General features: G+C 38.0%; 1 protein-coding gene across 1 annotated transcript in view; it reads left to right on the top strand.

Annotated features, from left to right (window-relative positions):
- Positions 1 to 15,171: 15,171 nt before the first annotated feature.
- Positions 15,172 to 25,547, top strand: part of DNAJC5B (DnaJ heat shock protein family (Hsp40) member C5 beta) — a 51,553-nt gene continuing 41,177 nt past the window's right edge. Inside the window, exon 1 of the mRNA XM_065903473.1 lies at positions 15,172 to 15,290. Coding sequence (XP_065759545.1) covers positions 15,172 to 15,290 — 119 coding nt within the window. The remainder of the gene's footprint in view (positions 15,291 to 25,547) is intronic.

Raw genomic sequence — 25,547 nt, 5'->3', positions numbered from 1 at the left:
TTATCATGAATGGATGATGAATTTTGTCAAATGCTTTTTCTGCATCTGTTGAGATGATTATGTGATTTCTTTTAGCCAGGTCTTAATGCGGTGTATCACAGTGATTGATCTGCAAATACTGGACCATCCTTGTATCCCTGGAATAAGTCCCACTTGATCATGGTGTATAAGTATGATTCTTTTAACATACTGTTGAATTCAGCTTATTAATATTTTGTTGAAGAGTTTTGCGTCTATATTCATCAGAGATACTGGCTTTAATTTCCTTTTATGTAGTGTCTTTGTCTGGTTTTGGGATCACGGTAATAGTAGAATGAATTTGGGAGTGCTTTATTCTCTTCTTTTTTATTTCTTTGGAATAGTTTGAGCAGGATAGGTATTAGCTCTTCTTTATATGTTTTGTAAAATTCCCCTATGAAGCTGTCTGGTCCTGGGCTTTTGTTTCCTGAGAGTTTTTAAATTATAAATTCAATTTCACTACCAGTGATCAGTCTGTTCAGATTGTCTATTTCTTTCTGATTCAGTCTTAGAGAGTTGTATGTTTCTAGAAATATGCCCATTTCTTCTAGGTTATCCAATTTATTAGACTATCACTGTTCATAGTATTCTATGATATTTTGTATCCTTGTGATATTATTGGTTGCTATGTTTTCCTCTATCACTTCTTATTTCATTTATTTGGGTCCTATCCCTTTTTTATAAGCCTGCCTAAAAGTTTATCAATTTTATATTTGTCTTTTAAAAAAGACTACTGTTGTTGGTAGTAGTTGGTTTCACTGATATTTTCTTTTATTTTTGTATCTACTTTATTTTCTCTCTGATCTTTATTATTTCCTTCCTTCTGCTGATTTGATTTTCTTTTTCTAATTCCTTTAGATATTAAGTTAGGTTGTTTATTTGAAATGTTTCTTGTCCTTGAGATAGGCCTAATCACTATAAACTTCCTTCTTAGAACTGCATTTTGCTGCATTCCATAGGTTTGGGAAGTTGTGCTTCCATTTTCATTTGTCTGGAGGTGTTTTCTGATTTATTTCCTCTGTAATTTCTTCATTGACTCATTGTTTTTATGTTAGCATGTTGTCTAGTCTCCATTTTCCCCCTAGTTTTCTTTCTGCAATTGATTTCAAGTTTCATACTACTGTTATCAGAAAAAATTCTTGATATAATTTCTATCCTTTAATATTTCTTTTTTTTTATTTTTTTTAATATTTCTTGAGACTTATTTGTTTTTGGCCTAGATGTGATCGATCATAGAGAATGTTCCACATGTACCTGAAAAAAATGTATATTCTGTTTTTAGATAGAATGCCTTGTAGATATCTAATAAATCTAGTTAGTCTAATATCATTTAAGACCACCATTTCCTTATTGATTTTCTGTCTGGATAATCTGTCCATTGATGCAAATGGGGTGTTAAAGTCTTCTATTCCTATTGTAGTTTTTCAGCTTCTCCCTTTATGTCCATTAATATTTGCTTTATATATTTATGTGTTTCTATATTATGTACATACATGTTGATAAGTGCTATATTCTTTTCTTATATTGATCCCTTTATCATTATATAATGCTCTTCTTTATCTTTTGTTAGACTTTGCTTTAAAGTCTGTTTTTTTTCTGCTATGAGTATTGCTATCCCCAGTTTCTTGTCATTTCCATTGTTTAAATATCCATTTATTAAATATTGAAATATCTTTTTCCATCCTCTCATTTTCAATCTCTCTGTTTTTATTTCTGAAGTGAGTCTCTTATAAGACAGATCCTGGTTTTTTATTTTTTTCTAATCAGCCACACTATATTATCTTATTAAAACATTTAACCCATTGCCATTCAGAACTATTATTGCTAGGTGTGTACTTACTGCCATTTTGCTTTTGTAGTTCTCTGTTATTTTCTTCATTTAGTTTCTTTCCTTGTGGTTTAATAATTTTTTTTAGTGATGTGCTTGTTTTCCTTTCTCTTTAATTGTATATCTGTTGTAGGTTTTTGATTTGTGGTTACCATCCCTCTTAGCCTTCTATGATTCTATGCTTTCTTCATATTTATAGATTTAGGCACTTTATAATTTCCATCCTCTTTGTAACCTCTTTTTAAAAGGGACATTTTTTAACTTTGAAAAATTATGAAATGTAATAGGAATTAACCAATTTGCATTCTGAAACATGAACACTTGGTTTTACAGAAATGCCAGAATTGTTCTGTAATTTTGTTTGAGGTGCTGCTGGACTGGTAGCCAATAACCTCTTAATTTTACACAGTCAAAGGAATAACTTATCTTTTCCCTTTCTAAATTCACTTAACTGAATGAATTTCACCCAGATCACTTGTCCCTTTGAAAAGTGACCTGAATTCCATATAATAGCAATAATAACAACAACAATGTAGTAGGGTAATAATAGTAACAGAGATAGCAATAATAACGCCTTTGTTCATTGCATTGGGTTCTTTAGATTTATTTTAGATTAGGCCTTCCCTGGTGGCTCAGATGGTAAAGAATCTTCCTGCAATGCAGGAGATCTGGGTTTGATCCCTGGGTAGGGAAGATCTCCTGGAGAAGAAAATGGCAACACACTCCGGTATTCTTGCCTGGAAAATTCCATGGACAGAGGAGCCTGGAGGGCTACAGTCCATGGGGTCGCAAAGAGTCAGACATGACTAAGCAACTAACATTATTTGTTGGAACTACGTGCCCTTGTACATCACATGTTCAAAAGAGTGGTGTTTGCATCTGCTGATATACGAAGCTTACATTAAACACCATGTACCCTAATGTTTATGATTCTTAGGTTATTTTGATTGAACATTAAAATTCATCTAGTACCTGTTGCAGATTCTGTGCTGATGATTGATACTAGCCATTTATTATAACAACCCTAACCCTATGTGGCAATTGAGAGAGGTATACAAAAGGTCTCCAGGAGCACCTAAGGGAATAGTGAAGACCCTGTAAACAGAATGCGCGTCTATGAGTGCTAAGTTGCTTCAGTTGTGTCCCACTCTTTGTGACCCCATGGACTGTATACTGCCAAGCTCCTCTGTCCATGGGATTCTCCAGGCAAGAATACTGGAGTGGGTTGCCATGCCTTCCTCCAGGGGATCTTCCCCACCCAGGGATTGAACCCACATCTCTTTCGTCTCCTGCACTGGCAGGCGACTTTCTTACCACCCCCACTTCCAGGGGATCGTCCCCACCCAGGGATTGAACCCACATCTCTTTCATCTTCTGCACTGGCAGGCGGCTTTCTTACCACCCCCACCTCCAGGGGATCGTCCCCACCCAGGGATTGAACCCACATCTCTTTCGTCTCCTGCACTGGTAGGCGTCTTTCTTACCACTAGCACCACCTCGGAAGCCCATAAATAGAACACACAGGGAAAATGTAGTGTCCCATCCCCCAATACAAACACACACACATAGACTTCTCTCTCCAATTTTCTCACTTACAGAAAGGCCACATTGCTTCGTCTTGTAATATTTTCTAAATTCCCCTCTTCAAACTTCAATGATTATACTGCTTTTACAGTACATTTAGTGCATTTTGCATCAAGGAGTTATTGATGTGCTTCTCATGAGTTATGTCCTTTAACAAACATCATTTAAACTTCACCATTTCTAGAAAGCCTCACTTGTTTAAGTGGAATTTCCTGCTATATCTTCAGATTATATATCAGAAGCCATACATATATAGGCATGTGCTGACATTCTATGTGTTAGAGCGCACCTTGGCATGAATGTTTTACTTCTTCAATTCAAGTGCCCAGGCCCATTGAATATGCTCTTCCTCCTGCCTAGAGTATACTTGCTTCTCAAGTATACTTGAGAAGTATATAAACCCAGTCATTTGGTTCTTTTCAGATACCTGCGTGGCTATTTTTGTTCAGGGAAGCTTTTTCTGATCTTCCTTTGTACGGTCTTTTAACATTTACATGGTCATGTAACACCTCTTCAAATTCTTATATTTATTTGAGCAATCATTTGTTGCCTCTGTTAGTAGGCTGTAACTCTGTAAACCACAAACCCAGAGTCTGTATTTTTGTTTACCAGGGTATTTCTAGCATTTAAGCAATGACTGGATCTAGAAGGTAACCAACGGGTGAATGACTAGATGAAGAAGAAACTATGTTTTCTCTTTGAAAAACAGCTACAGTTCTACTTCACCTGAGTTTTGCAGTGCTTAAAAAATTATAAACTTAGAGCTTTTGTCCTTGTAATTAAATGTTTCTGCACAGCAAAGGAAACCATAAGCAAAAGAAAAAAGACATCTATGGACTGGGAGAAAATATTTACAAACAATGCTGCTGACAAGGGCTTAATTTCCAAAATATACAAAAAGCTCATACAGCTTAATGTCAAAAGACAAACAACCCAATCAAAAAATGGGCAGAAGACCTAAACAGACATTTCTCCAAAGAAGACATTCAGATGATAACAGGAGCATGAAAAGATGCTCAATATTGCTAATTACTAGAGAAATGGAAATTAAAGCTACAATGAAGGATCACCCCAAAGCAGTCAGAATGGCCATCATTAAAAAGTCTCCAAATAATAAAGGCTGGAGAGGGTGTGGAGAAAAGGGAACCTTTCTACATTGTTGGTGGGAATGTAAATTGGTGCAGCCACTATGGAGAACAGTATGGAGGTTCCTTAAAGAAATAAAAAGAGTTACCATATGATCCTGGGCATATATCCAGAGAAAACTCTAACTGAAAAAGATACAAGCATCCCAAAGTTCATAGCAGTACTATTTACAACAGCCAAGACATGGAAGCATCCTAAGTGTCCACTGACAGACGAATAGATAAAGACATGACATATCATATACATACATGTGAATATTACTCAGCCATAAAAAAGGAATGAAGTAATACCATTTGCAACCACATAGATGAATTTAGAGATTACCATAATAAGTGAAGTAAGTCAGGCAGCAAAAGACAATATCATATGACATCATTTAAATGTGTAATCTAAAAAAGTGATACAAGCAAACTCATTTACGAAACAGAAATAGACTCCCATAGAAAACAAATGTATGATTACCCAAAGAGAATAGTGGGGTGTATGGGAGAGAGATAAATTAGGAGTTTGGGATTAATGTGTATACACTACTATATATAAAATAGACAACAAGGACCTACATATAACACTGGGAATTATACTCAGTATCTTCTAATAACCTATAATGGAAAAGAATCTGAAGAAGGATATATACGTACATATGTATGTCTATATATGTATCTCAACACACACACACATGTATAACTGAATCACTATGCTATACACTTGAAACTAATGCAATATTGTAAATTAACTATACTTCATTTTTTTTTTTTTTAAAAAGGACATTGTTCTTAACATGAAGTGATGCTGGAACTTCAGTATTTATTTCTAAATGTCTTTAGTTCCACACCGCCCCCTCCCCCACATCCTCACCTAATTTCTTTGCATGATGATGGGCTGCTTCCTAAACTCTGGCTGGAAATCAGGATCTATGAGAAATAACCATTGTATCTGAGGAAAAAAAAAAACAAAACAGTGCTATCTAGAAGCGAGAGTGCTTTGAAATATTTGCACAAAATAGCACTAGGATTTGTTGTGTGTCATGCTAAGAAGCAAACTTAAACTCTACCTTCAATTTCAGGAGCAAGATCCCATTTTGTAAAATTCAAGAGTAACACCTGCCTCCTTTAACCCTTTTTCAATCTTTATGATCTTACTCAAAAATCATAGGGAACTATTTTCTCATGTGATCTTTTTATGTTATATAAGAGTTTTAACAAGAAGTCTCTAATTCTTAAAACCACCTCAGTCAGCTCAATGCTTATTAACTAAGATTAGAGCAAAATGTTCAGATATGAAAATTGTTGGATTAATGTAGTGAAAAATTGTAGTTTTCCCCTTATTAATGTTATATGGTCCTTCCAGTAATCTTAAAGCAATTGATTAGTATTCGCCTTAGACCAAAGGAAAATAAAATTTAAAAGAACTCAACTTGACCCTGAATATCCAAAGCAACCTTCAGAAAGAACCACCAAGCTGGAGGTATCACACTCCCTGATTTCAAACTATATTATAATGCTATAGTAATCAAAACAGTATGGTATTGGCATAAAAACAGACATACAGGTCAGTGGGACAGAATACAGAACCCAGAAATAAAGCCAGGCTCATATGGTCAATTAATCTATGACAAATGAGCTAAAAATATACACTGGGGAAAGGATAGTTTCTTCAATAAATGATGTTGGGAAAACTGGACAGCCACATGCAAAAGAATGAAACTGGATCACTATATTATACCATATGCAAAAAAATCAACTCAAAATGGATTAAAAAGTTGAATGTAAGACCTGAAACAACAAAACTCTTCGAAGAAAATGTAGGTTTGGAAGTACCTTTTGACATTGGTGTGGGTGACAATATTTTGGATTTGACATCAAAAGCAAAGACTAAAACAAAAATAAGCAAGTGAGAATACATCAAGTTAAAAACCTTCTATGCAGCAAAGGACACCATCAACAAAATAAAAAAGCAACCTACCAAATGGGAGAAAGTACTTGCAAATCATATATTTGACAATGGGTTAATATCTAGAATATGTAAAGAATTCATACAAATCAATAGCAAAACAGCAAGCAAGCAATCCAATTAAAAGTGGGTAGAAGATCTGAATAGGTATGTTTTCAAAGAAGGCACACAGGTGGTACATGAAAAAGTGTTCAATGTAACTAATCATCAGGGAAATGCAAGTCACAACCACAGTAAGGTGTCACCTCACACCTGTCAAGCTGGCTATCATCAAAATGTCTATAAATAACAAATGTTGATGAACACGTGGAGAAAAGGGAGCCCTTGGTGCACTGTTGATAAGAATGTAAATTGGTGCAGCACCTATGGGAAACAGTACCTCAAAAAATTAAAAAAGAACTACCATATGATTCAGCAGTTTCACGTCTGGGTACTTATCTGAAGAAAATAAAAACATTAATTCAAAAAGACACCTGTACCGCCATGTCACAGCAGCATTGTTTGCAATAGCCAAGATATGGAAGCAACCTAAGTGTGTATCAGTGGGTAAAGAAAACATGGTAGATAGCACTTAACCATAAAAAAGGAAATCCTGACATTCGTGACAACATGGATGGATGTTGAGGGTATCATGCTATGTGAAATAATTGAGACAAATACCATGTAATCTCACTTGCATGTGGAACTTGAAAATAACCTGAGCTCACAGATACAGAGATCAGGTTGGTGGTTGCCTTAAGCAAAGCAGGGCCATTGGGGGGGTAATGTAGCAATGGTGACAGTTGGAGGTGGTCAAAAGGTACAAACATCTAGCTACAAAATAAATATGTCATGAAGATGTAACATACAGCATGGTGACTATAGTTAATAATACTGTACTACCTATTGATAGTTGCTAGGAGAGATGATCTTAAAGGTTTTCATCACAAGAAAAAAAAATTGTAACTATGTATGGTGATGGATGTTAACTAGATTGGTGATCTCTTAACAATATATACAAACATTGAATCATTACATTGTACACCCGAAATGAATTAAAAATGTCAACTATATCTCAAAAAAAAAGAATTAAAAGAACCCAGTTTACATGTCAGGGGATAGCCCATTGTCTTGAGTGAAAGTTCTGGTGGAAACCTGGAGGCAGTTTCATACCAGCATTTGGTTGAGCCCAGCACCAGCTGACTAATGATCCGATTAGATATACAGACACAGCATGTATTTTGGTATCATTGGATATGCCTTGTAATGGCAACTTTCAAGTGCATGCATGTTTTATTCTCTCTCTGTTGTGTTTTCCAGAGGGATAATCTATTGGCTGATAGAGTAGCAAATCAAAAGTAACTCGACGCCATTGATTCGCTTAAGCTCGTGTGGGAACAATGGAAAGAGGCAGCCGTTTCCTTTGAAAGAGCAGAACAGGTATGAAATAGTTCCTTTTGTTGCTGCCTTTATCTCTTTGCACACCTATTTCTAGTCCAGTTGAAGACAGCAAGTGGTTCCTGTTTGAAAACACAGGATCAGAGTTATATGAACAGGTACTGGGGGTTATTTGCGACATTCCGAGTTGTCTCATCTTCAGGACGCTGTTTATATAAGTACCAGTGTAGTCAAGAGGTAATTATTTTTCAATAACAAATTGTAATCACACTAGGGAGAGTTTATACTTTAAAACATAGGCTTAGCATTTTGGATGTCTGTTTAGCTTTAAGATACAATGCTCTCTGAATAAGATCTTGCTCCAATAAATGGATTTCTATAGAGGGTTTACAGATGTAATAAAAAATGGTAAAATGTGTTGCTTTCTCCAATCACAGCCATCAAAAGTGTTTTTACTGTTTATGATCTAATCTCCTTTGCTCATATTTTACTTTCTCAGCAGTGAAGGAACCTTGCCAAGAAAGGCAGAGTCTGATTTTTTTTTCCATTTTCAGAATTTACATAGTAGATAGAGGTGAAGCTTCTTTTATTCTGAAGGAAACATTTCATGTAAGCATGAAAATTTTAGGACAGCATTTGTAGGACTCCTCAAGTTAGTACCTTTAAAATATGTGCTTATTTTGAATTGGATGTCTGTCACCATTGGAGCATTGAGCCTTCTTTCAATTGTATCTTTATCAAGAGACAGGTGAGCTGAATGTGGTTTGGTAGTGAATGCTCAGTGGTCAGTGCTTTAAGAAATTATGATATTCATGGATTGTAATGCGGCTAGGTGACTCAGATGGTAAAGAATCAGGCTGCAATGCAGGAGACCCAGTTTCAACCCCCTGGGTGGGAAGATCCCCTGGAGAAGGAAATGGCAACCCACTCCATTATTCTTGCCTAGAGAATTCCATGGACAGAAAAGCCTGGTGGACTACAGTCCATGGGGCTGCGAAGAGTCAGACATGACTAAGCGACTAACACAAATGCAGCTAGAAAGTAATTTAAGTTCAGGAGATTAAGTATCATGTACCTATCACTATCAAAATTAAATAAATAACTTTGCATAACAATTTTTTCTCCATTGGATAGTATAGATGAGAGACTATGAATAAATAATAAAGACTTGAATTTTGCATAGGAATATGAGCATTCAAAAGACTAAGAGAAAGAACTCTTAAACAAGGGTATGGCTCCATTATTTAAGTTTAAGGAGAGTTTTTAGCAGATGTTTGAACTATTGCCCTGTAGCTAGTAGGTTCTTAGCATAATGTCTTTATTTTCACAAATTGAAACAAATAAGGGTTCCAATGTATTGCTCTATTGAATTTGACACTAAATGTTATCTACATTAATAATATATGAAGAGTCTGGTTTCTAGCTTATCAAGGGCACAGAAACATAGCAGGTTGTTGCTTGACACAAAAAAGCAAACTTGCTGTCTTTGTGTTCGTTTATGTTTCAGTTGGTAGAATAAGCCAACTACTAACAACCCTGACCAACTATTGACCAACTATCTGTTCTTAGATGTTGTCTAAAAGAAAATAGTTTGATCTTTTGGGAATAGGGCAAAGAAGGTGAAACAGAAAATAAACAAATTTCGAACTCTCTGTAACAACTCATTCTCAGTATCAAGCAACCCACAACATAAAGCTATCAGCTACTGGATTTCTTTTTTAATTTCATTTATTTTTTTAATTTGTTTATTTTAATTGGAGGCTAATTGCGTTACAATATTGTAGTGGTTTTTGCCATACATTGGCATGAATCAGCCATGGGTGTACATGTGTCCCCCATCCTGAACCCCGCTCCCACTTCCCTCCCCATCCCATCCCTCAGGGTCATCCCAGTGCACCAGCCCTGAGCACCCTGTCTCATGGATTGAACCCGGACTGGCGATCTATTTCACATATGGTAATATACATGTTTCAAAGATATTCTCTCAAATCATCCCACCCTCGCCTTCTCCCACAGAGTCCAGAAGTCTGTTCTTTATATCTGTGTCTCTTTTGCTGTCTTTCATATAGCGTCATCATTACCATCTTTCTAAATTCCATATATATGCGTTAACATATTGTATAAGTGTTTTTCTTTCTGACTCACTTCACTCTGTATAAGAGGCTGCAGCTTCATCCACCTCATTAGAACTGATTCAAATGTGTTCTTTTTAATAGTTGAGCAATATTCCATTGTGTATATGTACCACAATTTTCTTATCCATTTGTCTGCCGACAGACATCTAGGTTGCTTCCATGTCCTAGCTATTGTAAACAGTGCTGCGATGAACATTGGGGTACATGTGTCTCTTTCAATTCTGGTTTCCTTGGTGTGTACGCCCAGCAGTGGGGTTGCTGTGTCATATGGCAATTCTATTTCTAGGTTTTTAAGGAATCTCCACCCTGTTCTCCATAGTGGCTGTACTAGTTTGCATTCCCACAACAGGGTAAGAGAGTTCCCTTTTCTCCACACCCTCTCCAGCATTCACTGTAGACTTTTTGATGGCAGCCATTCTGACCAGCGTGAGATGGTACCTCATTGTGGTTTTGATTTGCATTTCTCTGATAATGAGTGACGTTGAGCATCTTTTCATGTGTTTGTTAGCCATCTGTATGTCTTCTTTGGAGAAATGTCTGTTTAGTTCTTTGGCCCATTTTTTGATTGGTTTGTTTATTTTTCTGGTATTGAGCTGCATGAGCTGCTTATATAAGCAGCTTTTTGAGATTAATTCTTTGTCAGTTGCTTTGTTTGCTATTATTTTCTCCCATTCTGAAAGCTGTCTTTTCAGCTTGCTTATAGTTTCCTTCATTGTGTGAAAGCTTTTACATTTAATTAGGTCCCATTTGTTTATTTTTGCTTTTATTTCCATTACTCTGGGAGGTGGGTCATAGAGGATCCTGCTGTGATTTATGTCAGAGAGTGTTTTGCCTATGTTTTCCTCTAGGAAAACAACACAGATTACAGTGTGATTATGTTTCTCAACAAAGAGATGATTTGAAAAAAAAAAAACATAAACGAAATAGCCAGCTACCATGTCTTCTTGGGGGTGAGTTTCTATGTATGGAACTATTCGAGAGATGGAATCTGCCTTCTTTTTTCCACTGGGGAGAGGAGTGCACAAAGGGATGGCTGTGGGGCAGGGGAGGATGAATCCCAGATTGTTTCCAGGACTGTTACAGCCCCCAAGTAATCCCCTCTCTTGTTCCACACCTGGAATAATTTTAGGGGGCAACGTTGGGGGAAAGAAAGGTACAGTCAAAATTGAGAAATTGTGCATATTTGTGCTTTGTCGAAACTGATTTTAGGACAGTCTGTTGATTTATGAGCCATGGCATCTCTCTTATTTCATGAGATAGACGATGAAGAGTGAACACATTTTATTTCCTCAGTTGAAACTCTTTCTTTTGAATACTGAATATAGAGAAAAATACATAAAGCAAAGGTATTTCTTTTATTTCTTCTTAGCTCTCTTGAATAGCTCTCTATAAATTTCCTTTATGAAAATGTCTTAACTCAGATTTATCCATAGTAGTAATGTCTACATAACTGAATCTGTTTGGTTTGAATATCTTAGTGTGTGTGTGTGTGTGTAAGTGTGTGTGTGTGTATTTTATGTATTATAATATATATAATTATATATAATATTTATAATATAATATATATATTCTGTTTGTAGAATAAGCCAACTACTAACGACTCTGACCAACTATTGACCAACTATATTTTCTTAGATGTTGTCTAAAAGGAAATAGCTTGATCTTTTCATTGAGGTACATGACACTAAGCAGTGTCGGTTGACCAGAATCTAGCTAAAATATGCTCAAAAGAAAACAATGTCTATAAATTTGTGTATAGGGAGGAATTTCACTGGCTCAATCCAAGGAAGAATTAGTTGACAAACTGTGGGAGACGAGGAGCTGCACGTGTGCCTGAACCCCATCTAGGTTCTATCTCCGTCTCTTGCCACGGCTTGTCCTCTGCAGGTCTGTTTCAATCTCTCTCATTTCAGGCCAGCCAACAATACCCAAAATTTACATTTGACAGATTTTTACCATGAGAGATTGTTCTACATCCAAAAAAAGAAAAGAAACTTAGGGAAGGACTCTGACTTGGCTTGGGTAAGGTACCCACTCCTGGCCTAGTTGACTACAATGATCTCTGGTCAGAAGGCCCCCAAAGGCATTTGTTAAGTCAGTTTATCCTGTGCTGTGCTTAGTTGCTCGGTCGTGTCCAACTCTGTGACCCCATGGACTGTAGCCCACCAGGCTTCTCTGTCCATGGGGATTCTCCAGACAAGAATACTGGAGTGGGTTGCTATTTCCTCCTCCCAGGAGATCTTCCTGACACAGAGATCAAACTTGCATCTCTTGCATTAGATGACCACCTAAGGTCATCCAAGTTGGCTTAGATGACCTATAACTCCATATTCTATGGTCTTAGGATTTGAATCATAGTCTTAGTGAATTCGGGATCTTGCTACACAGTGAGATCTTACAATCTCAGAGACAAGTATAACTACTGTGGTTTATTCCTTGCCCACCAAGTCACACAGAAATCTCTACTTTCCAAATCCCATTCATTTATGACAAGTAGTGTGACCTTTGAGAAGTCTGTCTGCCAGTTGTCTCCATTTCTGGGAGCAGTTAGGTGAAGTGTAGGGCAGAGTGTCAGTGTCCTGAGTTTATATGTGAGGTGGCAGCAGGAGAGAGGGGACAGGAAAGGAAGTAGGGAGGGTGTCAGGCAATTTTTCCTTCAATTGTGAATACTCAGCTGGGCTATGGTTCCAAGAGAGGGCTGAGCTGCAGATCTGGAACACAGGGGTGAATAACCCAGCCCCAAGTCCTGAATTATTTATCTTCTAGGAAAACTGTCATGGAAGGTGAGAAAGGTAAGGTGGAACAATAACTAGAATATGTGCAATGATTTACTGCATGGCTGCCAGTCAGTTTGAATATCAGCTAGATTTTGTTTGTGTGTGTGTGTGTGCTCAGTCATGTCTGATTCTTTGAGAACCCTTGGACTATAGCCTGCCAGGTTCCTCTGTCCATGGATTCTCCACGCAAGAATACTGGAGTGGGTTGCCACTTCATCCTCCAGGGAATCCTTACACAGGGATCAAACTTGCCTCTCCTGCATTGATAGGTGGATTCTTTACCACCTGTGTGCCACCTGGGAAGCCCAGATTTTGTTTAGTGGCAGGCAAAATTAGAATTCCTCCTCCTCTTGTCCTTATGTGTACCAGACATTAGGGACCAGGGCTTCTCTGGTCTCTGGAAGCTCGACTTGCATGGACAGCTAACCGAATGGAGACAGCATAGTCATGCCACCAGATGAGGCTTTATCCTTGGGTTGTTGTCCTTGTTAGTCAGTTTTTTCCTCAGTGCCTTGGGGTCTACCGGATTTTTGCCTGAGGTCTGACTTTCTTCAGGACTGGCTTCCTTTTCTCCTCTCAAGAAGCTAGATGCTCACAAACACATTTTGAAGTTTTCACACTGTTCTTAATTGAATTACTTAGGACCACAAGTGCTCATTGTGCCATGTTGGAATCTCAAGGGCCTCTAAGATCACTGGAACCCACCAGGCAACATCCAGAAGGCTCTGTTCTTATCTGTGTTGGTTCAGTCTAGTCTGGTGGGAGCAGAGCTTGAAGGCTGGCTTCAACCAAGCCCACCCTGGGATGTGCCTGTTTGGGTCTGCAGCTTCACTGTGGTCACCAGGGGGTCCTTGTGTTGAACATGAGAGTCTCCCCAGCCCTGACACCATCTCCTGAGCCCTGGCATGTTCATTCATCCACATTTATTCACTCTTACAGCACTTGATGCACAAAGCCCAAAGCCGGAAGACAGACAATAATTTTCAAGGAACTTCTAGTCAGAAGAGCTTGCAATCTAAGTAGTTTTTTTTTCTTGTTTTGTTTTTGTGATAAAATATAACAAAGTTTACTATTTTGTTTTAAAGTGCACAATTCAATGACATGAAGTAAAATCTTTGTGATATTTAACCATTACCATTGCCTGTTCTAGGTATTCATATAAGGGAATCATATACACTATTTGTCCTTTTGTGACTGGCTTATTTCACTTGATGTTTTCAAGGTTCATTTTATTGTAGCATATGTCAGAATTTCATTTCTTTTTATAGCTGAATAATATTGCATTGTATGTATATACCACATGTTCATTTATCTTTTATGAATAATGCTGCTATGAACATTGGTATCTTTTAAATACATTAACTCATTTAATTCTTATGACAGCTCTATGAATTTAAGTACTTTTTTGGTCTCCAGTTTATAGATAGGGATAGTCATGTAGCTGGTCATGGCAAGACCTATATTCAGATCGATAGTCAGAATGCTGTGCACACTCTGAATTCTACACTGTGCCTCCTTTAATAGAAGTAGTTCTTTAAAGTCAATATGTCCTCAGTATATTATCTGCATTATTTCTAAATCCTTAAGACAGTCTTATGATGTGGGCTTTATTGTCCTTGTGTTCCGAGTGAAGACATTAGGTTTGGTGAGATGACATGGTGGATGCAGGAATGCCCCAGCGTGCTTGCTTCTCCATGCTTCCCCCACAGCCAGAACACAGCAAAAGGCGGCTTCATGGGACTTGGGCAGCACAACCCCTCTATATAGACCACAGGGAGAGGAGCTATCTTGGATATAAACCCATGAGCACTGTGGGGGGACTCGGTACCCCATAGTTGCAGAGATGGTCTAACCAGGCTCTCAGATGAGACTAGGAGCATTGTGTTTTGTTTTGTTTTTGATACTTACAAAATGTTGGGTTTTAGTTTTTTGTTTAAGAACTCACACTTTAACAATGGCTATGCCAATAGTGTCAAAGTAAAGTAGATGATTATTTCTGTTGTTGGCTACATTTGGAAAAGATATTTTAAAAAGGACAAATTCTAACCAAAAAAATCTTGACAGAAAACAATCTACATATGCCTGACCTGGGAGGATCAGTTTTTAACAATTGTAAGTTAGCTGGCTATTTAGATAACATCTTGCTTCTATTTAGCCATGTGGACAAAGCCATATTCTATTTGCATGACTGCGTGTTGCCCTTAGGACCCTGACCTGAAGTTCTAGTGTTGGCTTTCCTAATCCTTTTCTCCCCTCCTTTTGCAGCTGACTTCAGAAACAAACTATCTTCTCTTTAGAGATCTGGCATGCATAACCTTCACAGCCATCTCCCTCTTTGGTTTTGCAGTTTGAGAAAATGGCATGTGACATACCTAACCAACGACAGCGGACAATGTCAACATCTGGAAAAGGTCTGTATGAAATTCTTGGTCTGCATAAAGGAGCATCAGATGAAGAAATTAAGAAGACCTACAGGTACACAGGAAGTTCAATGATGGCATTTCCTGTACTACTAGTGATAGCTATGTTGTGATTGGTGAGTTTCAGAGACATAAGCTTCCTGCTGAGGCCTGGTAATCAGAGCTTTGAAACTCAAGTTCCATTCCCTGTTCTACAGCTGAGCAGTTGGGAACATAGAAGGATGATGCTGATTTTATGAAAGAACTCTCCTGTGATGCTGGAAAGGTAGTCTTGTGTTCTAGGCCTGTGTTATTAGAGAGAGAGAGACAGACAGACAGACACCACCAATGACCAGGAGTTGTGGTTAACTGACATGAGATAGCACCACCAAATATGGCAGAGGATTTTAAAAACATAAAGGGGGGTTTCTTGCAATTGCTGTATTGTGCTATGCTTTTCAAGTCTTCCATTTTGATCTTTCATATCTGATCTAGTTTCAACTCAGCTGTTTTTGGGAAAAACTGAAATAACTTTTTCTTAAAAGCATCAAGGAATTTAAAAAAGGATTAAGTATAATTGTTTTGCAAAATTTGGAAATTACTAAAAATGAAAATAATAACATTTATCCATAATTTTACCTCTCCTGACGATCACTGAATTTTTTCTTCCAGTCTTTAAAAGAAAAAATCTAGATAATACAACCCCTACATTGTCCCCCCTCTTGGTTTCTGGTAACCACTAGTTTGTTCTCTGTATCTGTGAGTCTGCTTCTTTTGTATTATATTCACTAGTTTATTATATTTTTTCATTCTTAAAATTTTTTCCAGATTCATGCCTTTTATATTTTAGAAAAACATATTTTTTCTCTGTTCTATTTTTTATTTTTATACAATTTTTAAAGATTACTTTCCATTTACAATTACTACATATTGGTGATATTCCCTGTGTTGTACAATACATATTGCCTAACTTAAATTCAACAGTTTGTACCTCCCACTCTCCCACCCCTATACTGGGTGCAAGTATTTTTTGAATTAGAGGTTGTTTTTTTTTTGGATACATACCCAGGAGTGAAATTACAGGGTCATATGGCAGTTCTATTTTTAGTTTTCTAAGAAATTTCCATACTGTTTTTCACAGTGGCTATACAAATTTATACTCCCACCAACTAATTAGCTTTCTTTTTAAAAAGGATCTATCATGAATATAGGTGCTGTTTAATATTGTGATTTTTAATGCCTGTAGCCTAGGCTACTCTGTAACTTAATTAATGAGCCATTAAAAAAATATTTTAACTTATTTATTTGGCTGCATTGGGTCTTAGTTGTGGCATGTGGGATCTAGTTCCCTGACCAGGGGTTGAACCTGGGCCCCCTGCACTGGGAGTGCAGACAGCCACTGGACCACCAGAGTCCCATGAGCTATCTTTTAACACATAAATTATTTTAATTTACCCTATACTTAATATCCTTGTACATAAATGGTAATGCATATTTCCAATTATTTCCTAACTTACTGAAAAATAAAACTGTGCCTTCAGAAGAAAAATGAATCAAAAGACAAATGAAAGTTTCAGATTTTAATCAGTCACTTCTTAATTTGGCCTTGAATTAGGAAAAGTTTTTCTTTTTTTTTTTGCTGTATGGAAGTTTAAAATCTTTAAGTAGGCAAATTTATTAGTCATTTCCCTTATAGCTTTTGCATAATCTGTGGTGGCTAAAAAGCCTCTCTCTACTATAATATTATAAAAATATTTAACCATTATCTTCTTATAGTATATTTATAATTTTGCTTTTATATTCAATCTTTGATCCATTTGGAGTTTATTTTGGCATGAGAAATGAAGGTAGGATTCCAAATTATATTTTTCCTAAATCACTAGCCCACCAAAATTTATTGGATTCTCCATTTTTATCTACTGATGGAAAATTCTTTGACTTTGGATTAGAACCTACACCATGTGGTAAGCTGTGGGACCTGAAATGCCTTCAAGAAGCACATGTTGAAAAATAAATGACAGCTGTGAAAACTGCCCTTTGGGCCCAAAAAGTTCTGTGAAATGGTATATTTCAATCAAAGTCAACATAAAACTTCTAGTTTACTTCACTTAATATGCTAGACAAGTCTTTGCCATTTCATTGAACCCCAGAGCTGCCCAGGAGTGTGGCTGGAAGCTGTCCGGCTTCCTGTGTGTAGATGTCCTTGGTGAAGGTCATTAAACTTGACGTTTAAGGCTCTGGGCTGAGACATTGTGCGGGGGGTGAGACTATGAATCAAAGTAAATGCACAATAAGTATAATACCTACAAAGATGCTTCCCAAAATGAGAAAAAAGTGATGTCTAACTGTAAGTTCTAGAGCTCACTTTACAAATGTGACTTTTAATTGCCTTTATTTTGTAAACTGAAATTTCAGGTCATCTCCTAATTAAGGCACTAATTATGCTGAGTAGTTTGCAAGTTTAATCATTACAACCTAAAGTCTCTTCATGTAATCAGTGTCTTCCTATTAATTTTGTTTTAATGTCATACAAATATTATTTTTTCAGCTGATTAGGATACTAGTATGCTGCCAAAAGTCTCTCCTTCTAACTAAATTACATATTTGTATTCTGCTAGTTATTCAAAATGTATGAGCAGGCTGAAAAATCCACTGAGAATAGTATTCTTATATTCAGGGATCTGGATCAAAGCAGTGACAATACAGTGAAATTAAAAGTCAGTGAAGCTTAATAAAATTACCAACTGTTGAATCTATATGCTGCTTCACCTCTGTTGTAATCCTTGGTTGTGCTCTTGAATAAGATTGAGCTAGAAATTTTACTTTGTTTTTGAATACATAATATATTCACCTGATTAACATGAGATCACGTAAAATGAAAGTGTTAGTTGCTCAGTCGTGTCAGACTTTTTGTGACTCCATGAACTGTAGCCCACCAGGCTCCTCTGTCCGTAGAATTCTCCAGGCAAGAATACAGGAGTGGGTTGCCATGCCCTTCTCCAGAGGATCTGCCTGACCCAGGGATCAAATCTAGGTCCCCTACATTGCAGGCAGATGCTTTCCTGTCTGAGCCATCAGGGAAGAATACATAAACAGGTATGCAAGAAAAAAGTCTCCTTCCTACCTCATGTCCCCCAGATTCCCTACCCTGGGAAAACAATTCCTTGTGTACCCTTCTACAGAGAGATCTTATGCCTATATAAGCATATATAGAGAGCTTCTGGTCTAGTTCCTTGTGCTAACCATGACAAAAAGCTTTGGAAATAACTCGAGAGACAAAAAAAGAGAACCTTCGAAAGGTAGAAGGAAGAAGAAAAGGTGAATTAGTTAGGGACCGCAGGAACAAAGGAACAACACTATGATGAGGCCTCTGCTGACTCCACATCTAAGCAAAGGTAAGGCGGGCCTGGCCTTTCCCGACACCCGCCGTATCAATGGAAGGCAGCCAGGTGGTCCTTCACTTCCTCCAAACTGGATGGGAGCCCTGCCAACAGCTCCAGGCAATCCCCACAGAAACGGCCAGGAGGACCCACTGAATGTCTCCCTAACAACAGCCAGACAGAGGACTTTCCCACCCGCCTGAGACTCCCCTCTCTCACCAGAGACCCCACTTTACAGGGGAAATCACCACCCAGGGATTCTGCTGCAACAAACACCAGCCCAGGAAGTGTTTTTGTCCTTGCCCCTGGGGGTTCTCTTTCCCCACCTAAAGACACCAAGGCACCCAGCCTGGGGAGGCCCCTTTCACTTCTTCATCTAGAACCAACAAGCACCAGCAGCGGCCCCGGAGGCAGGAGACAGACCAAGCTGACCAAAACAACACCATAGGTTCTGAAAATTAGACTGTCATTGGAACCACCGACCACAAAAGTAGGCTAGGACCTGCAAGCTAAACTCTAAGAAAGTGACTGTCTGTTAAAGTAAAAAATTTAAATAGGACCCAGAGGGGCTTCCCTGGTGGTCCCGTGGTTAACGATCTGCCTTGCAGTGCAGGGGACTCCGGTTTGATCCCTGGGCTGGGAAGATCCCACATGTCACAGGGCACGTAAGCCCATGCATCACAACTACTGAGCCCGTGCCCTGGAGACCACGAGCCACAACTGCTGAGTGAGTGTATGGCAATTACTGTAGAGCTGGTGCTGCACAAGAGAAGCCACAGCAATGAGAAGCCTGCACACGGCACCCAGGGAGTAGCACCTGTTCCCCGCAGCTAGAAAAAAAGCCCGGACAGCAACAAAGACCCAGCACAGCCAAAAATAATAAATAAATAAATAATTTTTTAAAACTAAAGTGTTTAAAAAAAAAAAAAAGAAAGAAACCAGAGTCTCATAACACAATAGCCAAAGTGTCTAGATTAAAATCACTTATTGTATACAAGGAAAGAAGGAAATCCCAACTTGCATGAGAAAAGATAACCACCTTACTCCCACACAGAGATGAACCAGTTATTGGAATTATCTAGGCATCCTAGAGTAACCATCAAAAGAGATTCAATAAGCAATTGCAAATTCTCTTGAACCAAGTAAAAAAAAAAAAAAAGAAATCTCAGCAAAGAAATAGAAGTAATAAAAAAAAAAAAAAGAACCAAACAGAAATTAAAGAACTGAAAAGTTATAGAAATAATACAACTTACTGGATGGGCTTAGTAGTAGGGTGGGATAACAGAGAACAGAATCAGCAGAGGACAGATCAATGGAATATATGTAACCTGAACAGCAGAAAGAAAATAAACTGAAAACAAACAGTCACAGGAAACTTTCATTAACAAAAGACCCAAATTTTATAGCACTGGTGTCCTAGAAGGAGAGGAGAAAGAGTGGAATGGAATGAGTATTCAAAGAAATAATGACTGAAAATTCTCCAAATTTGGCAAAATATACAAACCTAGAAATCAAGAGGTTAAGTACATCTCAAATAGAATAAATCTAAACAAATTCATACCAAGATACATCATAATTAAACCTTTGAAAACTAAAGACAAAGAAAATATCTTAAAATCAGACAGAAACGACATAATACCTATATGGGAACAGTAATTCAAATGACAGCAGATTTCTCATCTGAAACATTAGTGACCAGAAAGAAGTGATACGACAGTTTTCAAATGCTTAAAGAACTGTGAATTCTATGTCTGGAGAAACTATCAGTCAGTCAGTTCAGTTGCTCAGTCGTGTCAAACTCTGCGACCCCATGAACTGCAGTTGGCAAGGTTTCCCTGTCCATCACCAACTCCCGGAGCTTACTCAAACTCAAGTCCATTGAGTCGGTGATGCCATCCAGTCATCTCATCCTCTGTCATCCTCTTATCCTCCCACCTTCGATCTTTCCCAGCATCAGGGTCTTTTCAAATGAATCAGCTCTTCAAATCAGGTGGCCAAAGCACTGGAGTTTCAGCTTCAGCATCAGTCCTTTCAGTGAACACCCAGGACTGATTTCCTTTAGGATGGGTTGGTTGGATCTCCTTGCAGTCCAAGGGACTCTCAAGATTCTTCTCCAACACCACAGTTCAAAAGAATCAATTCTTCAGTGCTCAGCTTTCTTTACAGTCCAACTCTCACATCCATACATGACTACTGGAAAAACCATAGCCTTGACTATATGGACCTTTGTTGGCAAAGTAATGTCTCTGCTTTTTAATATGCTGTCTAGGTTGGCCATAGTTTTTCTTCCAGGGAGCAAGTGTCTTTTAATTTCATGGCTGCAACCATCACCATCTGCAGTGATTTTGGAGCCCAAGAAAATAAAGTCTCTCACTGTTTCCACTGTTTCCCCATCTATTTCCCATGAAGTGATGGGACCAGATGCCATGATCTTAGTTTTCTGAATGTTGACTTTTAAGCCAACCTTTTCACTCTCCTCTTTCACTTTCATCAAGAGGCTTTTTAGTTCCTCTTCACTCTCTGCCATAAGGGTGGTGTCATCTGCATATCTGAGGTTATTGATATTTCTCCCGCAATCTTGATTACAGCTTGTGCTTCTTCCAGCCCAGTGTTTCTCATGATGTACTCTGCATATAAGTTAAATAAGCAGGGTGACAATATACAGGCTTGACGTACTCCTTTTCCTGTTTGGAACCAGTCTGTTGTTCCATGTCCAGTTCTAACTGTTGCTTCCCGACCTGCATACAGATTTCTCAAGAGGTAGGTCAGGTGGTCTGGTTATCCCAGCTCTTGAAGAATTTTCCACAGTTTGTTTGGCATAATCAATAAAGCAGAAGTAAATTTTTTTTTGAACTCTCTTGCTTTTTTGATTATCCAACAGATATTGGCAATTTGATTTCTGGTTCCTCTACCTTTTCTAAATCCAGCTTGAACATCTGCAAGTCCATGGTTCATGTGATGTTGAAGCCTGGCTTGGAGAATTTTGAGCATTATTTTACTAGTGTGTGAGATAAATGCAACTGTGTGGTAGTTTGAGCATTCTTTGGCATTGCCTTTCTTTGGGATTGGAATGAAAGCTGACCTTTTCCAGTCCTGTGGCCACTGCTGAGTTTTCCAAATTTGCTGGCATATTGAGTGCAGCACTTTCACAATATCATCTTTTATTTGTAAGAGCTCAACTGGAATTCCATCACCTCTACTGGCTTTGTTCGTAGTGATGCTTCCTAAGGCCCACTTGACTTTACATTCCAGGATGTCTGGCTCTAGGTGAGTAATCATACCATTGTGATTATCTGGGTCATGAAAATCTCTTTTGGACAGTTCTTCTGTGTATTCTTGCCACCTCTTCTTGAGATCTTCTGCTTCTGTTAGGTCCATATCATTTCTGCCATTTATTGTGCCCATTTTTGCATGAAATATACCCTTGGTATCTCTAATTTTCTTGAAGAGGTCTCTAGTCTTTCCCATTCTATACTTCAGGAATTAGGGGGAAAGAAAGACATTCTCAGATTAAGGAAAACTAAAACAATTAATCACTAGCAGATCTACTCAAAGAATGGCTAAAGGGTGTTCTTCAAAAGAAAGAAAATGATAAAAGAAGGAATCTTGGATCTGAAAGGAAGAAAGAACGTGAAGGACACAGAAATATTGTTGTTCAGTCACTCAGTCTGACTGTTTGCAACCCCAGGGTCTACGGAAATATGGGTAAATACAATTGACTATCCTTCTCATAAGTTTTTTAAATTATATATGATGATTGGTATAAAAATTATGTGTTCTTAGTCATTCAGTCATGTCCAACTCTTTGCAACCCCATGGACTGTAGTTTGCCAGGCTCCTCTCTTCATGTGATTCTTCAGGCAAGAATACTGGAGTGGGTTGCCATCCCCTCCTACAGGAGATCTTCCCAACCCAGAGATCAAACCCAGGTCTCCTGCATTGCAGGCAGATTCTTTACTGTCTGAGCTACCTGAGAAACCCATAAAAATTTTATAGCACCGTCTGATATTCAAGACAATGACATTTAAAGTGGAGAGGATAATGGGATCTAAATGAGAGTAAAGCTTCTGCACATCACTCAAATTGGTAAAACACTGTTATCAGTAGACTACGATAAATATGTCTCAACCACTAAAAAGAGTAGACAAATTAATACACTCCAAAAAAACTACAAGTAAATCAAGATGGAATTATTAAAAATGTTCAAATAACCCCCAGGAAGACAAGAAAGGGAAATGGAGAAATGAGAAATAGAGGAAACAAGCAGAAATCAAATAGTAAAATGACAGACATGCATTAGTAATTCTATTAAATGTAAATGGTCTAAGTATGTTAAATTTTCCCTTTCTTGTTACACAAATGGTGGTGTACTATCATTCCTATCTTGTGTGTTGTATTCTTTTCTAATATATCTTGGAGATCATTCTAAGAAATGATCAGTTCATAAAGAAGTTTCATTGTTTTCACAGTGCTATATAGCCGTATGGTGAATGAATCATTTCTCTGTCAATGGATATTTAGGTTGTTTTCCATCAGGGATTCCTTTTTAAACCAACTTAGAGCTTCTCAGAGAAGGAAACAGAATGTTTTCCATAGTTCCATAAAGGTAGACAGAGGTGGGGAAAGGAGAACTATTTTGGTTCTTATCCACTTTTCAGCTTTGCTAGGTCCCAATTCTCAATTCCTGAGCAAGTAGCTAATGGACTCAGCTAGGTCAGATGCTCACCCATGTATGCCTGGCTCAGACTAGAGATCTGGAATCACAAATCCCCACTACCACTTAGCAAGGACTGTGGGATTCAACTCTATGGGAAGGAGAAGTGATAATGTTCTCAAAGAGGGGTTACAGAGTTGGATGGGAAATTATCAGCATCTTTAGCTCTTTATTTTTAAGAGATATCATAGACAGAAGCCTCACAGATCTCTCTCAATCTCTTTCTGGGTCTATTTAGAAATCTTTATCCTAGAACTTTTCTGAGAATAAACCATCTCCTTTCCCCATATCATTGTTTTTCCTGCATTATGAGTACAATCATGCTTCGTTAGTTACCTGATAAATTGGAGCCCCCAGCTCTCTCAAAGGACATCACGGAGTATGACAAGAGGAAGGTTTCTACTGTGTAAATCCACAACGTACCAAAGCTCTTGCCTCACTGAAATTTTTTGAAGAGATTACTTTTTCAAAGTGCATGGAGCCCTTTGTGGAAAAGCACAATGAAAGTACCAGGTACTATTATGAATGGACAGATACTCTCATTATCCTTAAAAGTCTGAAATTATCCTGCTATTTGGTGCTACTGTTCAAAAACCATTTATCTCGCATAAGGTGAGTTTCCATACCATGTCAAAAGTGTCACATCACGGAATGAGACTCATGTTTTGAGTCTTTTTTTTTCAAACTTTGAACTTTTTACTTTGTATTGGGGGTGTAGCCAATTAACAATGTTGTGGTAGTTTCAGGTTTGTGCCATGAGTCTTATCCAGGGCCTTCCTTATGAGATAAATCTTCTTTTGGTATTACAGAATGTGATAACTCCTAACAGTGTGAAGTCTGAAAAAGTGAAAAAAAGTGTGAATCACTCAGTCATGTCCAACTCTTTGTGACCCTATGGACTGTAGCTCCTCTGTCCATGGGATTCTCCAGGCAAGAATACTGGAGTGGGTTGCCATTTCCTTCTCCAGGGGATCTTCCTAACCTAGGGATCAAGCTCAGATCATTTCAGGCAGATTCTTTACCATCTCAGCCACCATAATTCCAAGGAGTTTGAAGTCTAAGCCTTATTTAATCCAATTTTCCCATAGCTGGGTCATGTCACTTGATCCCAACTGGGTTTCATAAGATTAAGAAAGATTTCCCCCATTCTCCCACTGGCTAAAAGTCTTTACTCCCCCTTTTTCATGCTGTCTGAAGAAAACTTACTTGAGCTAATCTTTTAAAGTTCAGATACACCCAGAATGGTTAAGCATTTACCGATCTTTCTCATATTTGCTGTAGCTTTAAACAGACATGTTTTTCCCTCTTGCCTAATTTAAGCAGCATCTCTGAACCAACATTTTTGAGTTATGAAGCTGGTGAAGGAGGAGACAGACAATAGTGAATGGGAAACTAGAAAATAGAGCTGGCTGGGCAATTTAGAGAATCTAATTCTTGAGTATTCATAATCTCATCTGTAATTTAAATGTTAGTTTTTATTTACACTGATGTGTACACTGATGTGAAGTTACTACATGTGTACTAACTTCACACATGTGAAGTTAAATAAAAACAAACAAGATGGCCAAAAAAAAGGCTGATTGGTCTCTCTGGTGTTTATGGCACAAGAGCCTACCATATAGTTGGCCAACTGGAGGAGAAATTAGACAAAGACTGAGCTCTTTCTTAAGTCCTCAGAGAACCACAGAATCAGAATGAATCATTTGTACATTAGCACCTGGGTCTCTTTGTCCATGGATGAGCTTAATTTCTCCTTGTAGACAAGGTACCAAAATCTTGGTTCCCAAGGTAGCAAGGACTCAGTTGATTCTTCTGTTTCATTCAACTTCACATGGAACTTTCTGGAGATTGTCTTTCACCTCTGAAGAGGTGAGTTGCCTCAGTCTAGACCGAAGTGAGGCAAATGGTGTTTTCACAAAAGGCAGGAAAGATTGTCATTTCCATAGCAATCTGTGGCAACCCCAATACGTGGTGCTTTTACCCATGTTTATCAGCAATTACAGGTCATAACAGAGGTGCTTATGAATAAAGTTTAAATGTCAGGGGAGTGCATGGCTAATAGAAGAATTGTAAATATTTACAAGGCAAAGTGATGATTCAAGCTCACAAAATAAATTGAAATTAATTTCTATCAAGCACTAATTTGCTTCCTGAGTTCTAAAACCTTCCACTGAAAAGAAGAGTAGATGAGGCTATGCCAGAGTGATCCTCCAGGTCAGTAAGAACTTCCCTTCTCCTG

The sequence above is a fragment of the Muntiacus reevesi genome, chromosome 12 (assembly GCF_963930625.1).
Source record: "Muntiacus reevesi chromosome 12, mMunRee1.1, whole genome shotgun sequence".
Taxonomy (NCBI): domain Eukaryota; kingdom Metazoa; phylum Chordata; class Mammalia; order Artiodactyla; family Cervidae; genus Muntiacus; species Muntiacus reevesi.
Note: the sequence above shows the minus strand (reverse complement) of the source record. Positions and strands in the feature narration are given on the sequence as shown.